General features: G+C 46.3%; 1 protein-coding gene across 1 annotated transcript in view; it reads left to right on the top strand.

Moving 5' to 3' along the window:
- Window positions 1–17,548, top strand: part of TCEA1 (transcription elongation factor A1) — a 187,652-nt gene that overhangs the window by 15,843 nt on the left and 154,261 nt on the right. Inside the window, exon 3 of the mRNA XM_078687305.1 lies at window positions 15,473–15,578. Within this exon, the coding sequence (XP_078543431.1) occupies window positions 15,473–15,578 (106 nt within the window). The remainder of the gene's footprint in view (window positions 1–15,472; window positions 15,579–17,548) is intronic.

Here is a 17,548-nt window from a genome sequence, read left to right as displayed (position 1 = left end):
AGCCCCCCCACACAGTCCCCCCCACACAGTCTCCCCCACACACACAGTCCCCCCCACACACACACAGTCCCCCCCACACACACACAGTCCCCCCCACACACACACCCACAGTCCCCCCACACACACCCACAGTCCCCCCACACACACACCCACAGTCCCCCCACACACACACCCACAGTCCCCCCACACACACACAGTCCCCCCACACACACACACCCACAGTCCCCCCACACACACCCACAGTCCCCCCACACACACCCACAGTCCCCCCACACACACCCACAGTCCCCCCACACACACCCACAGTCCCCCCACACACACCCACAGTCCCCCCACACACACACCCACAGTCCCCCCACACACACACCCACAGTCCCCCCACACACACCCACAGTCCCCCCACACAGACACACACAGTCCCCCCACACAGACACACACATCCCCCCCACAGACACACACATCCCCCCCACAGACACACACATCCCCCCCACAAACACACACTCACATCCCCCTCCACAGACAGCCAGCCTAATGGTACTAATAAATAACACTCTTACTACTGCTCTGAACGCATGAGTAAATGAAATGCTAAAGGTGAGTCACTCAGCTACGCACCTGAGAGCGCCAGTACTGTGGGACACCATGGAGAGGCAGTACCACGGACAGAAGTTACTGCACACATGGTAACCAATGACTGCCTCAGAACCCCTAGAAAACGTCTTTCGTAGTCCGTCACTGCTTTAAATAGCAATCAGCAGTGTCTGCTGACTTCTTCAGACTTTTTACATGTTAATTTTGGACACCATATTAGAAGTGCTTCATGGAAACACTGGCCGGGGAGGTGAAGCCGGACCCAATAGGGTCCTGTGTCAAACGCCTCCCAAGGGGGGGAACCCCACAAGCCTGCAAAAAGTGGAGGGGGGTGCTCCGGATTGGGTGCCCCAAACAAGCAGCTAGCCACCCAATCGGAGCAGAGAGGCAAGTGGCAGGGGGGTTCAAAATTGGAGTCGCTGCACCCTGCTCGTAGAGAACCCAGAAGGAGCATCGGGAAGGAGGAAGTACGGCGCCAAGCGAACAGCAGGACTTCTGGGCGGTGAGGAAGCAAACCAGCCCGGACAGCACAGTGGTGGACGGCGAAGGAAATAGCTCTGAACCCGCAGGAACCGGTCCTCGACCTTGAGGAGGCCAGTGGCGGTCACCGACAGACTGGACATCTTGCAACGCTGTGACTAGTTTTCCTGTGGCAACCAGGCATTGAGTGCGGAGTGGCCTGCTCGAGGACGTGGAGATCCTGCAAGATCTTCCGCCTTTGAACTGGTGGCGGAGTTTCGAGTATCGTCATCGGCAAACTGTGATTGGGGCCAGTGTGCACCAGACCCCGACGTGGCTTGCACGAACCCAGGGCAATCGCGACCAGGCTTACCGCATCGGTTACTTCTAAAGGATGTGATCCGGCTCGGCGCTTGGCGAAGGCGAGCAACAGGGCGTTACTGGCAGGATCCAGCTAAAGTGGAGAGTTGCGATCGCCGACTACTGAACGGGATTCAGGCGGGAAGATACAAGAGTCCATCTAAGCAGCTCATGTGGCAGAGGAGCTTCAGGAGATTTTTTTTCTCTAGCAGAGCAAGTCACACAACACAGCGACAGGAAGCCATGAAGCGGAGCCAGAGCACAAAGCCGAGCAGAGGCCCCGCCCACCAAAGGAAAGGCAAAACAGGCATCCGAGCTATGGCAGGGAGACGCAGGGAAAGAAGATTGCCAGCGCGCTTTAGGGAGACACCTGGGAATAATGAGGTCACTGGGTCACGCGAAAAAGGAGCTGAGAAGGCCCCGGGAGGATTCTGGGCCGGAACTGGACAGCGATCTTGAGGTCTTATTAGAACAAGCAAAATGGTGGCATCATCTGCGGATATGTGCGATGCGGTGGCAGTAGGCTCTGTAAGCCCCGTCCTTTTCAGACTGGGGGGCTTGTTTTTGACTGACAACATCACGGGTAGAACAAAACGAAAAAACGCCCCCCAATCCGAAAAAGATGGGGCTTAGATAGTCACTGGGACCTCTTCTCCAATGGCTGGCCGCCGTTAGGGAGGCCAGCCAATGGAGAAGAGGGGCGGGTTTTACCCTCGCTACTAAGAAACATAAAATCTCGCCAGCGAGACTGCGCATGTGCACAGCCTACGCTAGCTGAGACCTAAAAAACATACTGACACCAGCAAAATTTGGGTGACCATGAAAGCAGGTCCTACTTTTCCAACAAGATTTAACTGTGGTGAAGCCTTGCTTTTATAGATATGCAGATGGTGGAAGCCTGTGAAAATCCATTGGGTGCCACAAGTCACCGGAACCATAAAGGGGAGTAGCACACCAGGTCTCTATGTCGATAATTAAATTTAGTAGCTCAGAGATAATAGACTGTGAGAAGCTGAAAATGTTGCCAATGCCTGCTCCAGGAGATAAAAGGCAAGACCAGAATCGCCCAAAACATGCTTAGAGTTGCAAACTAGAACTATTTATTGTGGCGCTTGACTTCAATAGTTTTGTGTGTTTATTTTGATCAGGGAGAAGCGGGAATATCCTAAAGAGTTGCAATACAGCAAACAGCAATTATAGATGAACACACACCAACACGGAGCGTAGGCAGTTTTGACAAAGTATTGTGTTTTAAAAGACCATTTACTCACTAACGAGGCTTTGTTGTGTTCTCACTCCTTCTTAGAGCCCCTGCATCTCCACTCTGCATATTGCTGGAAGAATCAGACCCCCCAAAATGTTTAGTTGCCCCCTTCCCCCTATAGTCCCCCTCCGAAATTTGGCTCTAGTTGCGCCTCTGCTCTGGGGAGGCACTGTTACACTAAAGATGTTCCTTTGACACCCTGGGTGGCTGCAGCAGGGTGGTCTGAAGGAGCTGTTAAAGCTACGGGCCAGAAGCTCTGAATGGTTTTATGACGCATGCCTGTGATATCACAAAAGACTGGAAGGCGTGAAGACACGGTGTTGCATTGACCTGCAATGCGGCTACACCGCAGAGAGGCACAGAGCGTGGGGACGTGGACTGAGAAATTGCGTTTACAGCGGATTCGAACTTTAAAAAAAATTTGAATTCAAACTCACCGTACCCTAATGAAAGGCAGCGTCAATCTAACCTGCGCGTACATGCTCATTGCCCTGTCCTCGTGTTCTCAGCGGTGAACATTGATTTGAGTGGTGTGCTGTTTGCGAACCAACGCTGAAAATATCATGTTTCCCTTTGCCACAAAAGAGGGTAACGGGCCTGTGATTTCGAGCCTCTCTTGCGTAAGACTACGTTAGTTTCCTGAATACAATTCCCTCGGCCAGTAGGAGTGCATGCGTACGCGCAAGGGCGTCACTTGGCAAGTTCCTACGGTGTCAAAGCGTTGCCCTCCACGCATCACCATACAACCCTGGCGGCTGAACATGATTCACAATGCGCAGTTACCACGAGGAGGCTCTGCTTATCACACGAGCGGACCACGGGCAGGCCGGAGGAGTAGCCGTGTTTGCTTAGTGCAGGGAGAGGGAAACACTGCTCTCTCATGGCATTGTATGCAGCACCATAGCAACCCGGAGACATGCCTGGAAGCGCAGCACGCAGGCAGGAAGGCAGGGGCAGCAGGCAGGACGTGCTCAGACTGCAAGTTACGGCAGTCCAATTCCCCGCACTTGCACAAAAAAAGGGTGTGCTGCTGAGCGCCCCACGACCGTGAGTCCACGCTTCCAAATAAATGAGACGGCTGGGAGACCACCTCGGACGGGCTGTTGCAGGGGGGCTTCCTACATGATGTGCGAAGTGGCGTAGTGCCAAGAAATGGAATCTGAACAACTCCTCCACGCACTTGGAACATTAGGAAGGGGTGCACACCACCACCTGACAATGAGGGGGAAAAGGCTGACCACCGGTAAGAAGCATGCCCTCTTATATGGAAACATGCTCAACACTGTTTTAAACAAGCAAAATGGTGGCAGCAGCTGCGGATAAGCCCCGTCCTTTTCAGACTGGGGGGCGTGTTTTTTGTTGAGTGACTGAAGACGTCACGGAGAGAAAGGATAGCAAAAAACACGCCCCTCAATCCGAAACGGACAGGGCTTAAAGTTACAGACAAAGCTCTTCTCCAATGGCTGGCCGCCGTTTAGGAAGCCAGCCAATGGAGAAGACCTAGCTCGTTTACCTCCCTACTAGAAAACATAAAATCTCGCCAGCGAGACTGCGCAAGCGCAGCCTACGCCATCCGAGACCTAAAAATAGGTTGTAGTTTTATGAACAAAATCACAAAAATCCAAGAAGTATATTCTGAGTTCTGAATGATTAAAGATTAAATGAAATTGTAGTTCTTAAAGCGTCAACTGGAGTTACCTGGTTGCAATAGGCCAGAGTAAATCCAAAAGTTCAGGTCAACCGCGATGGAGTGTGGTACGGATACAGGGACCATCCTTGGCCCCCTTCAAAGTTCCTTAGATTCGCCGCTGGCGGAGTCGAGATGTGGAAAGCAAGGAGGTGATGCATTGCCATCAAACCGATGGGTTGAAGGCAATGCATCCAAGCAGCACAAAGTCGGAGATGCGTCGGAAACTAACCAGAAACTATGCGTGGCGCAGTTGGGGATGCGATATCAGCAGTCCATTCAGCAACGACAATGCATTTGCTTCAAGGGAGGTGTGCCGGTTTCTGTCGGTTCAACATTTTCTGTGTGGACTCTGGCAGTTACAGCACTATATGCCCACTTGCAAGGGTCCAGGACTGGATTGGCACCACTTGGCAGGGCAAAACTTGCAACCGTCAAAGTCCAGGTGCTGTTGTAGGTTGATGAGAAGTCTTTGATGTCCTTGAGACTTAGACCAGGGGGCAAGCCCCTGGAGTCACTCTGTGTTAAAGTGAGATGAGTCCATTCCTTCCCCAGCAGGGCAGAGGGTAGCAGGCAGCACAGCAGAGAAGCAGTTCTTCCAGAGCAGCAGCCCAGCAGAGTGGCAGTCCTTGTAACAGCACAGCAGTCTTTCCTCCTGGCAAAGTTCTTAAAGGGTCCAGTGATTTACTGAGTTGGTAGTGTTAGAGCTCCAGTACTTGTACTCAGTTGTACCTTTTTGAAGTGCGAGAGACTTCAGAAAGATACCTTGAAGTGCACAGAGGTTCTACCTTCCTTCCCCGGCTCCAGACTCACAACAGAGGATTAATCAGTCCTTTGTGTGGGGACAGAGCACAGCCCATTTAAATGCATGTGGGAGACTCGGCTCATCTCTTCCCTCCCATCCTGCCCAGGATGGCCCATCAGTCACACCTAAGCTCACTTCATGTGTGGTTGTGCAGAGGGAATACACAATGCTCACCTGTCCCCTACCCCAGACATTTATTGGAGATAGGCAGTAGGCACCAAATGGCTAAAGTAAGAACATGCCAACTTTCTAAAAGTGCAAAAACCACAGGTGATGGACAGAATGCAGAACGTTATACATTCACCCCAGTACAGAGATCTGGGCCTAAATCCATAGTTTTTTTGCTCGCCATTCCAGTTTGAACCCAGCCATATGCAAATCAGTCTTGACCCTGTGCCCCATGGGAACAGTCCAGCCCGAATTGCCAAGCCAGGTCCTCCCTGGACTGGAAACAAGCATCCAAGGACCGGTTTCGGGCTTTCAGCCCTCATCAGCCTGGATAGCTTAATTCCAGTGGCATGGAGAGCACGGGACTCACGTCTGAGCATACCCGTCCCACTCGGGGTGACAAATGCAAAAACCACAGGTGATGGACAGAATGCAAAACAATCACCTTTGGTTTTTCTTCAACTTTCTAAAAGTGGCATTTTCAGAATTGCAATTTGAAATCTGACTTTACAATACATAGTAATTTCAAAAAACACCAGACTTTGATGTCCAATCTCTTCCCAATTGGAAATTACACTTATAAAATGTAATAAGGTAATCCCAATGTTATCTTACGGGAGAGAGAGGCCTTGCAGTAGTGAAAAATAAATGTAAGAGTTTTTCCCTAACAGGACATGTAAAACTTAAATGTCCTACTATATACCTGGCAAGAGGTTTAATTTGCAAGTTCGACATGGCAGTACTGCACACACAGACCCTGCAATATGAAGCCTTAGACTGGGTTAGAGGGTTACTTAAGTGGGTGGCACAAGCAGTGCTGCAGGCAAAGTAGTAGCGTTTAATTTGCAGGCCAAGGCCACATGTTGAGACTTATAGGTAAATTAAATATGGCAATCCGGTATGGGCCATTGTTAACCTATTTAGAGGAAAGAGCACATGCACTTTAGCACCAGTTGGCAGTGGTTAAGTGCTCAGAGTCCTATTGGCAACAAAAATGAGGTCAGAAAAAGAAGAGGCAGGAGGCAAAAAGTGTGTGGTGACCCTTTAGAAAAGGCCACTTAACAACAACTTCCTTATTGCTTCTCGGGGCTCTGACAGAGGTGAGTACTGTCCTCAGTTCAACATTCTAAACAATAGGAATGTTGTATTCTACAGCATGGGGCTGGACAGGGTGGAAAGGGTAGAAAGGGAGAGGATTAAATAAGTGCCTGGAAAACTTGTAAAATGATAACCCTATGCATATCTTGCACTACTCATTTCAACCATGTAACCATGTAACCATGAGGTATGTAGCCCATCCAGAAAATGTACCAGTTGTATTTAATGGTGTAGTGCAAGCTCAGTATTGCATAGTTAATTCTAGAAAATAGTTTTGGTTGACCTAGCCTCCTTTTAAAAAATAAAATATATATCCCTCAGTGGGCGTAGTTTAGTGCAAATTCCATTCCAAAGCATATTGGGACATGTAGTTCCTCTCCGAGCTTGCTAATCTCACCTTAGTAGGTTTCTGTTACTGTTTTTGTATTGTAGAGCATATTTTTGTCCTTAGTCAGCTTTGTGATGCTTCTGGAGGACATTTTACTGAAGACTACCACTCTGCAGCCCTGCCGTGGGTGGGTTCACCACCTCTGCAAGAGGGGCCATGGCTGGAATCTTCCTGAAGCCACATAACGTAGGCAGCCTTGAGTACCTCTGGTAAGGTGCCTATTGGCCCTACCTGCTAATCCCTAAAGCTAGGAGGTGTGCCCACCATTGACAATTTCACCCCTCTGGTAGAGGAGGCGAAGTTAAGCACACCTTTCTAGTCTCTTCCATTCGGATAATGAGGGTTACTCCTCCAATTAGGGCCAGGACTAAGCCCCCTCCCACAAGAGGGTGTCAAAAAAGTGGGTGTTGTCACCCCAGGTAAGGTGACTATTGGCCCCATCTATTACTCACCTAAATTTAGTATTTAGAGGGCTCCACCTGGCCTAGAAACTAGATCAGTGACAATCTAAGAGGAAAGAAGACATCCTTGCAGAGAAGACTGAAGACGACTGCCTTGGCCCCAGCTCTACCGGCCTGTCTCCAGCTGTGACCTATCTTGTAGCCAGCAACCTCTGAAAACCCTGGGAGGACTGCTGCCTTCGAAAAAGGCTCCAATCTCCCAAGGACAGCTGTCCTGTCCAGAAGATGGCTACTACAAAGACTCCAGACCCAGGCAGATCCACGTCTCCTGCCCACTCTGCACCCGACGCCTTCTGCCCGAATCTGAGTGGCCCACCTTCCCAGTGATCCTGACCTAGAGTCCAGCATTGGCTGACCACTTCCGATCTTCCCGACCATGCCTGCAGCCTGAGTTTAGAGGCTCCCCCTGACCTCGATCAACTCCTGTATTAAGACTCCGTCAAAAGGCAGCCCTGCACCCTAAGTCCCTGGGCCTTTTGTGAGCTGAACCGACTGTGCCCCTACAACCTACTACATCTCTACTTACCTCCGCTGTTAGTCTCCCTCTTGCAGCGTCCAGTGCGACGCCTGTTTGCCAAAGGAAACTCTTTTGAAAAGCATTGTCTGATTTTGCACCTGGCTGCCTGTGCCGCTTGTGGTGTAGTTTGGTACTCACCTGGCCCTTGCTGGCCTTTGGGCCCGAATACTGGGTTTGTAAGTGTGGTACTTACCTGTTAAACATTTTGGGGAAAAAGGGGACCCCTACTAAAGATATATTCACTACCAGTAGGGACTGACAACAATTATTTTGAAAAAGAACAGTAGTGAAAAACAATAAACCAAATGCCAAAACCTAGGGGATTCAACTAAATTGACATTCACAGTGACATATGAACATAATTAAACGAGACCAAACATAATTTATATATCAAAATATTGTTTTAGATTTATCTTTTTTTCTTCATTTTTTTGGTAAAGTTTTTCGGTTAAAATTACAATTCAGTGAATAAATCAATGAAGAACATACAGTTTTACAACACCAAATTATAGAACAGAGAAGGGAGGAAAAAACCCAAATGACTTGGTTGTAGTTGTGGGCTGATGAAGTTAGCAAAGCGGTGGATGAAAACTCTATGCGCGTTTCGGCTATTGCCTTCTTCAGGAGTCCGTCATTTGCAACAGGACAAAATAAACAATCACTAAAAAACATAAAGAAATCAATGTCACATTCCATACTACTATGTTATCTAACAACGTATACATAATTGCATTAAAACCCTAGGTCTAGGTCACATAGATGGAACTTAATATCAAAAAAGTGAGTATGCAAAAATTCAAGGAGCTGGATTTATTTTTGTCCTAATTTACATATTTCAGTATACTTTTATCTTGTCATTTAATCACATTTTCGAATTCATTTCATTTTTATACATTTTTCTTCGACTGATTGTCTATTTACAAAAAAGTTTCTCTTTTTCATCATGTTTTAAGAGGACACTTTGATCAGATTTTATATTTATATATTTATTTTTCTAGGGTTCATTTTCCATATAAACTAATATGGTTTGCAATCATACATAAGACCATTTACATGTGTTGAAAAATAAAGAAAAGGTAAAGAAGAGAAAAGAGAAATTATAAAGTGAAATAAAAAACAGTAAGGGAGATGACAGCATTTTTAGTTAGTATTTATTGTCAGTTACAAAAAACGGGAGATGGTGACAATCGATGGGCCAAACTCTATGATAGTTTGTAAAATATATTTTGTCTTCAATAGATATCTGTATTGGAGACATAGTATGGATATTATATAAGACGTGTGCTCAACAAGTTGTATGACATGAAAATGATAGCTGTGGGGAGGCTACTCACATAATAGCTGACCGCTATATCTTTACTTTCAACAATGCATTACGACAGATCCTCGTTTGACATAATACTGTGGAGATCATAGTCTGAAATAAATAGCGGATCTGATTAGTATGCCAATGGCCTGGGAATTCTTCTGCCTGACTATATATCTATTTTTTTCTGATTTACTAAATAATTTAATTACCGGTTTGTTTGCGGTTGCTCTGTACGGCTAGAAGAATGATTCAGACCTCAAAAGCCAGAAGCAGGCGTTGTCAGCGGGGCTAGATAAGGGCTGGTAGGCCTCTGTAGTAACTGCCAAAAAATATATATATGTATGTTTATAGCGGGTCCCAATTACTAGATGATAAAATGGGCCAAGATATTGTAGCTGGAAATAGCACTAGCAACGAGTTATAACTAAGTACCTTTAAAATCACTGATGTGATGTAGTCCGGATTAAAGCCTCAAAGTGATCCCTGTAATGCACGCTTGCTTGCAGTATGTCGATCGAAGTAGCTACATCGGGGATGTGAATGGCTCTTCTGTATTTCTATACAGTATAAAAAGAGATATACGGGCTCTTAGTAGTCAAAAATAGATTCTTAGGAGATACATATCCGGCTTTATTTAGAAAAGAAAGGGGAACCGATTAATGGATGTTTTAGTACCTTCGGCTATATATCCGGATACCTCTTTAACCATCCACGCCCTGAATTCTGATGGCGATCGTGACGGGGATTATAACTCTCTACAATTTAAGAAAAAAAGGGTGCCATTAATACAAATGATTCTGATGATTTAGCGAAAAAGGCCTCTAGTTATGCCAGTTCTTACCTTTTAAAATGATTAACCGAGTCCGTAACTGGGAGTCTGATGAACGGGAACCGCTGGCCGCAACCGGGTAGGATTATAAAGTGAGTGCCTTTGTGGAGTAGTGTGGCTCACTGGTTAGAGGCGGCAGGCCTGAGAGCAGAAGTCAGCCCGGGACCAGGGTTCAATTCCCGACGCGGCAGGGTTGTGGACCTTGGTCAGCGGACTCGATAATTCTCGCTTTGGTGCTTACTCTAATCAGGGGTTCCACTCGGCAACTCTGGGCATTAGCTTGCCTAATCTCCACAACGGCCCCACCAATTCCGGGGATGCCTGGCTCCACCTTGGGGACCATCCCACAGGGGTTCCCCAGAGTTATACAGCGCCGGGACGCCCCGTTGCTGGGGCAGCTGTGCGCTTTACAAGTATACTACATTTACATTTACATTTACTTTGACGATCTGTTTATATACTCGGGGGGCCACACTAATTAGGCACAGGTGTAGAACTCGCGTTACGAACAACAGCGCACATCGATGACGTACCGTGATGTCCCCGTGGCTCTGAGCCCCAAGGCCAATCAGTTAAAGGTGCAAAGTGCATTACAGAAACTACAGAGGGTCGCCAAAAAGTGATGTTAATTAAGGAGATCCTTATAGTTTTGTTGCGCTGTACACAGTAATAAGCTGCTAAATTCTTTTTTGTTCATCACAGCCTTAAAACGATTATTGTGGCATTTGGTTTATTGTTTTTCACTACTGTTCTTTTTCAAAATACTTACCTGTTAAACTGCATTATTGTTTCCCCCGTAGGATAACATTGAACTGCTTCAAAAGTGTCGACTTTTGAAAGTGAAAAGTATTCTTATTTAAAATCGTACTTACCTTATTGTGAAAATATTGGTCTTAAAATGCAAACAAAGTATATTTTTCAAAAAATTGGTGTGGATCTAATTTTTGAGTTGTGTGTCCATTATTGGTCAAGTGTTGTGAAATAACTGTCTTACACTCCTCTGTGTTAGTCGTAAGGCTGCTCGACCACACTACCACTAATAAAGCACTCTGGGTTTTACCTTGAGCCCTGTACACTTTTGGTGAACCCCTTGACTCTGTGCATGGTATAACTACCTATTGGCGTCGGGTGCCTAATGCGTTTCAGTGGAGAAACTCAGACAAACGGACTGCAGGCGTCGCACCGGAGGCCCAGGGTCTAAGAGTGCAGAAATGTCCTTTGAAGTTAGATTCTTCTTACTGGAGCCACTTGCGGTTGGAGGGTGAGAGGGGGGGGGGGTGTATGTTCTGGATTCAGTCTGCAGGCCTCATTGTGAAGTCCATGAGGGGTCAGCCAGCACTAGACTTGTAGTCAGGATCTCTGGAGAGCCTGTTCTGGATCAGAGGGCCTCCTGCACACGGGCCGGAGGCGTCTGGTGCAGAGTGCATAGGACTTGAGGTTCCGAAGGGCACCAGAGTCCTTTCTGTAGATTTCTTGGGGACCGATCTGCTGTCCTCTGGAGTTCTGATCTTTATCTAAGGTCATGCAGTCTTCCTCAGGTTCTGGAAGTTGCTGGCTGCAGGACAGGTTTCATTTTCTTTTGCAGGGTCTTTGAAGTTGGAGACAGGCTGGTATGACTGGGGCCAAGTCAGCGTCATCAGGCTTCACTGCACAGCCTCTTCTTCGTCCTTCTTCTTAGGTCTGCAGGAACTGGTTTCTAGGTCTGAGGGGGCCACCTAAATAATACATATAGGGGCATTTTAGTGGGCACCTTACCTGGGCTGTCTACACCTTCAATTATGCAAGCCGTCTGTGGGAGGGGCATAGTCCTAGCCCTGATTGGAGGGGTCTTCCCATCTTCATGATTATGGTGACTGAGAGATGTGCTTCGCATCGCCACCCCACCTTAGGAGTGGAGTTGGGAAAGGTGAGCACACCTCCCATTCTTCCTAGTTTTCCTGCCCAAAGTGGGGGTGTAACCTGGGGGCTGCCATCTGCTCCTAGCAGCAGGGGCTGGGAGTTGCATTACAAAGGCAGCATGCCTTTGAAGCTTCCAACTTAAGCACTATGCCCTCCCTGGGGGAGGAGTTGCAACACCTCTGCTTAACCTATACCTGAAACAGTGCTAGTTGGCATGGTACACAGGTTGTGTCTTTTGTCTGCACCAGGGCATACAGGCTGCAGTAGCAGTCTGCACGGCTTAGGTGAGGAGTACCTAGGGGACTCTTCAGTCCCAATGCCCTAGGTACCCAGGTACCATGTACTAGGGACTTACAAGAGGCCCGGAGGGCCAAATGTGGAACAGTTTTAGGGGAAAAAAACACTTGTATTGGGAACCTGGACAGCAGAGACCTAGTACTCCACAGTCAAAGTTGCATCAAAATCTAGGCAGAATGTGGGGGGTTACTGTAACAGAACCCCATTTTCTCACAGAGGACCAACGGAGTCACACCCCACCCCTCCAATCTCCCAGCATTGCAAGACCTGAGCACTCAGCCCTACTGGCCTCATGGCTAGAGCCTGCAGCCTCTTTCCGCAGTGACCGATCTTCATTAAAATACATTGGGCTCCTAACGCTGTTTTGCACCATGCACCTTGCCTCCCCGTGCGGCTGGAGGTGTACTGCTGGTGCTGCCATGGACCTTTCCCACCACTTACCTTCACTCCTGGAGATTGGTCTTGTAAGTCACTGTACTATACCCGTTTCTCGAACTTGTACTTTCTTCCATAGGATAACATTGTAGAACTCTGAATTGCACTGTCCACTTTTTAAAGGAAAAATACTTTATATTTAAAAACGTACTTACCTGAACGGTTTTTCTCTGATGCCTAAACATATAAGGATACTTGCTATTTTATAGATTGGTGTGGATCTTCTATTGAGTCATTGTGTGTATTTGAAAATGTCTTGCACTACTCTGTGTTAAGCCTTGGGCTGCTCGACCATACTACCCTGTAATAGAGCACTCACAGCATGGTCAGTCAAGATATTCACTCTGAAGCATGGCTGCAGCTCCTGGACCTCTTCTGTATCGAGGTAAATGAGCATGCCACATCCCTGGCATCGCATACAGGGATGCCAGCACCCATGAGCTTAAAAGGAGCACGTCCGCCATCTTGGCCATCCGGGTCCCGCCTCGACCTAGCCTAATGTTTACATCAACATTTAAGTCCTATATTAACAGCATTGACTTGTCTTTAGAGATGCAAAAGTTAGAACATATACATGTCAATAAGCACTCCCTTCCCCATAACAACTATTAGTCTTTCCATTCGCTAATTGGTTTCTTTTAGTGTAATACATTTTCGGGGCTCCTGGTCCTTTATAGCAACAGTTGCCCAGTTTCGCTTTAAAATAGTCACCTACCCCGGGACTTTGATACACCTCCTGTGGAATTGCCCCAAGCTCACGAGCTTCTGGAAGACGGTCCTGGGCGACATTGATGGCGCCTTTAAAACTCAACTTCCCGGTTCCCTACATGCATCCTTCTGGGGCTCCCCAATGCCCTTACATACCCTCTCCGGTCCACTAGAGGCCGACAGATCACTATGGCGCTTAATGCACCATAGTGACTTGGCAAACTAGGTTTCAAGCAAAATCACGGACTACAGACAATGGTTGAATCTGCTCTGGTCCTTGAACCTGGAGAAGTTGTCTATGGTTGCCAGTTTTGACCCTGTAGCATACGCGAAAATATGGTCCCCATTCATCGCTATTGTATCCAAAGAGTTCAAGGAACTGACAGGTCCATCATACTTGTTTATCATGAGACTTTTGCCTCCTGATCAGGGGGAGGTCAGGCCTCATGATCTCAAGGTCTCAAAACCTGGTGTAGTCTAGTTGGGAGGGGAGAGGGTGGGTGTGGGTAAGTGTTTGTTTAATTTCTGAGCTTTTTTTCTGTCTTTCTGTTTTCCTTGGCATGCAAAGCATTCTACCACACTCAGCGATACTGTGCTAAGGCCATTGCTGTACAAAATTGATTATGATTACCTATGCTTTTTTAATAAGCTTGCACTGCCTCGACCTCTTGTTCCCTATACGTGGCTGGTCCATTCTGGGTTGTAGGTTGACATGCTGTGTATTACCACGCCCACTCTGCAGTTACTAACTTGACTTGTTTGGATTTGCTCATTGGTAAATAACACAACTTCGCGGCCGGCCCGTAATGAGTTGTTGGCAGCTTGCTGCTCACTGAACTAGGTTTCGGTTTGCCAAACCCACATAGTTTGTCCTCTTCGGTTTCATTTACGTCCCTTAACTTTTGCAATTCCATTGTAGACTAAGTTTGCACTATGAATGGAGATAGGTGGGTCTGCAGATTTAGAATGTCTGCAGTGTATTTCCTGGTAGCAAGAAAACCCCAAACTCTCACTTTTCCCTTACCAAGCCCCCCTACCAAACCAGAACCACGCTGTCCGCCTCTTGCCTTCCTGTAGGTTATGGACTTGTTTAACAGGGTCTGGTTGTATGCTTAGCGAATAGGGCGTCCAGCATTCATACCAGATGTGGTTTGACCCACTGAGCACCACTATTTTTCTTTTCATAATTTAATAGAAGATTGTTACCACACACTCCAGATGCAACATTCTGTGGATAGTTCTTAATAGATTGTTGAAACTAAGATGCATCTAAGTGGGGCTGAATGTTAAACACCAGCAGTGTATTATTAGCGTATCTAAAAAAAAAAAAGAAGAAAAAATTAAAAGCCATTGTTACCTAAGAAGATGAGCTGGCAACTCAATGAAGTTTTAAGAAATGTTAAGTGCCGAAAATAAAGTGACCCCCCTGGCCAAATCCATATCCAAAACCGACTGTGTCCCATGGCTTTGACGGAAGCTAAAATAAGCGTGGGGTTCTAGAAAACTGGAAGTTCAGCATTGACAGTCCCAAAATTGATCTTTGGTTCTAGAGTGTGAATTAAAATCGGATGATAAACTAGTGTAGCGAGATCCAATGAAGTTCTCGGTAATAGAGGGGTAACCATTGCTTTTCCAAGAAGCAAGGACAGTACCTGAAGAAGCATATAGTTAGTTTGGGTGACAAAATATTAGCTGTGAGTTAGCGAGGGAGAACTGTCAGTGGGTCGGGCAAAATCAATGGCATGAAAATCTATACTACCTATAATTAGAAACCAGGCACAGGTTTGCTTTGAATTTAGGTACAAAAAAAATGAAAGTTTGTCACAGGCGTCCGTGAATTGCTTCTCGGAAAATTATTATAATTATTAAAAGAGTTATGGCATTACATTTATTTCTGCACAGTAAGAGTTCATAACCTAACAGCATGTCCCTGCACAGAGCTATAACTGCTTTTGAAAGTGACCTAAATTAAACTGCTTTTGTGTCTTGTAGTACAACAAATTACTACCTGCTTACTGGTGTTGTAATTTCTCACTGTAAATTCTAGATTATTCTAAATATCTACCAATATACTCTTGTTATTTCAGAGAAAAGAGATAGAGCTCAGTGTTTAATGTGTAATGGTTTACAGGGTTTTTTATCTCTCTAAATCTGGAGTCAAAGTCTCTTCAGGAAAACTGTTTCTTCTCTGTTGCAGTCAACAAGAATAGGAATGTCTGTGAATGCAATCCGGAAGCAAAGTGCAGATGAAGATGTCACATCCTTGGCAAAGTCTCTAATCAAATCCTGGAAGAAACTATTAGGTAAAATAGCCATGTGTGATTTCTTTGAAAAATCTTTCTGAAATGTGGGATGAGTTTATGTGGGATTGTGTTTTACAAACTTTGTGACAGTTGCATATTTCATTAAACAAATAAGCTATGCTTCGAAGGGTGCATGTTGTATAAGGGTAATCCATTTATATAGTTATTGTTGAGTGCCTGTAAAGGCAGTGATTCAGCAGGCAAAGCTTTAACCCCTTCACTGCTGGGCCTTTTCACCCCCTGTGCCAAGCCTGTTTTTTGGCTATTTGGGGTAGTTCGCGCTTAGGCCCCTGTAACTTTTTGACCATATAAAATATCCACACCAAATTTGCTTCCTTTTCCCAACATCATGTGGATTCTAAAGGTACCTAGGGTTTGTGGATTCCCTTGGAGGGGGACCCAGAAATTAGCCAAAATACAGCAAAAAAAATGTTGGTGGGGAAAAAAGGGCTCCAGATGAAAGCGTCTGTTTTTCCCCTGCACATGGTATCAGAAAAGGGGTTGTGGTGCTGAAATCACCATCTTCCCGGCTTTCAGGGACAAGCAGACTTTTGTCAGAAAATCAAATATATTTTTTTTTTTTTACAGTTTTGGCATTTTTCTGGGAAAGGGCCTATTTTTGCTATTTTTGAGCTTTCAACCTCCTTCCAGTTAATGGTAAAAATGGGTATGAAAGCAATAATGGATCCTGGAAAGCTATACATTCTGAATTTAGCAAGGGGTCATTGTGTAGATCCTTCAAGGTTTCTTCATAGAAAATAACCGTTTCACAGTGAAAAATGACCCATTTTTGCAAAGTGCCTAGCTGTAGTGTTTGAACCCTAGCTCTGCCGGCACCTAGGGAAACATAGCAAACCTATACATTTTTGAAAACTAGACACCCGGGGTGTACCTTATCTGTATTTCTCCATAACAGAATCTTGATTAATAGATGGCAACACAGAGTATTTTGACCCAAAAGTGTAATCACGTAAGACTGCAAGTTTGTGTTGTGTGATAAGGTACTTGGAAAGCTAAAAGGTTTTTAAAAATGTTTTTAAACGGGTGTGAATCATGCCGGTTCAATTTTCCAAAAGAAAAAACAGAGCATGTATACAACAAAAAAACTGCAGTGTAGTTTAGAAGATTGACTAACTATTTAAAGCAGCACAGCTATAGTGAAAAAGCAGTACGTTTTCCATTCTGTGAAGTAGTGTAGGAGATTGGTTGTTGTTGCAGTATCCCCCAAACACTTTTTGCAAGAGTGGACATGGCAGTCATCCCTATTTGCCGTGCCTACATCGCACTGCAAGTGGTATAGATAAGTCAGCACTACAGCAAGCCTAACAGCCCTATGGTAGTGTGCACTGTACCCATATGTGGGCATATCTGCATGAGTGGATATGTCCAGATGATATCGAAGTTCCCCACTGGGCACCACGAGTGCATAGGGAAGCCATACCGGGCCCATGGGCTAGACACCCGTGTTTAAGAGTTTCCCAGCTACATGATGGCTTCACTGTACCCCTAGGTGTTTGGTACCAAAGCACCTCGTCTTGCTACCCCCACACTGATGCCAGTGCCAAAGTTTATTAATATATCCATCCAAGGGGGACCTTAGAGGTGCCCCCTGAAAACCTACCAATACCTAGTGTGTTCATTGACTGGTCTCGACCAGCCATCCTCTCTAGACAAGTTTCTGACCCCCTGAGGTGAGAGCCTTCGCTCTGAGAGGTCAGGAACAACGCCTGCTCTGGGCAAAGATGTCCACACAGGAACTGCATTCCAGTTCAGGAAGCTTCAAAGGCCCTACTGCCTTTGGTATACGACCCAGATAGTAAAGATTGCCACCACCCTGTCCCTACGTTTTGGCTGCAAGACAGGCGGGAAAATTAGTAAGATTAGGAGTATGCCCACATCAAGACACCACCACTTCTAAGGTGGACTAGCTGCTGTGGGCCCCATTTTTCAGATTCCTCCATCTTGTTTTG

This window comes from Lissotriton helveticus, chromosome 4_1, assembly GCF_964261635.1.
Source record: "Lissotriton helveticus chromosome 4_1, aLisHel1.1, whole genome shotgun sequence".
Classification (NCBI taxonomy): domain Eukaryota; kingdom Metazoa; phylum Chordata; class Amphibia; order Caudata; family Salamandridae; genus Lissotriton; species Lissotriton helveticus.
Note: the sequence above shows the minus strand (reverse complement) of the source record. Positions and strands in the feature narration are given on the sequence as shown.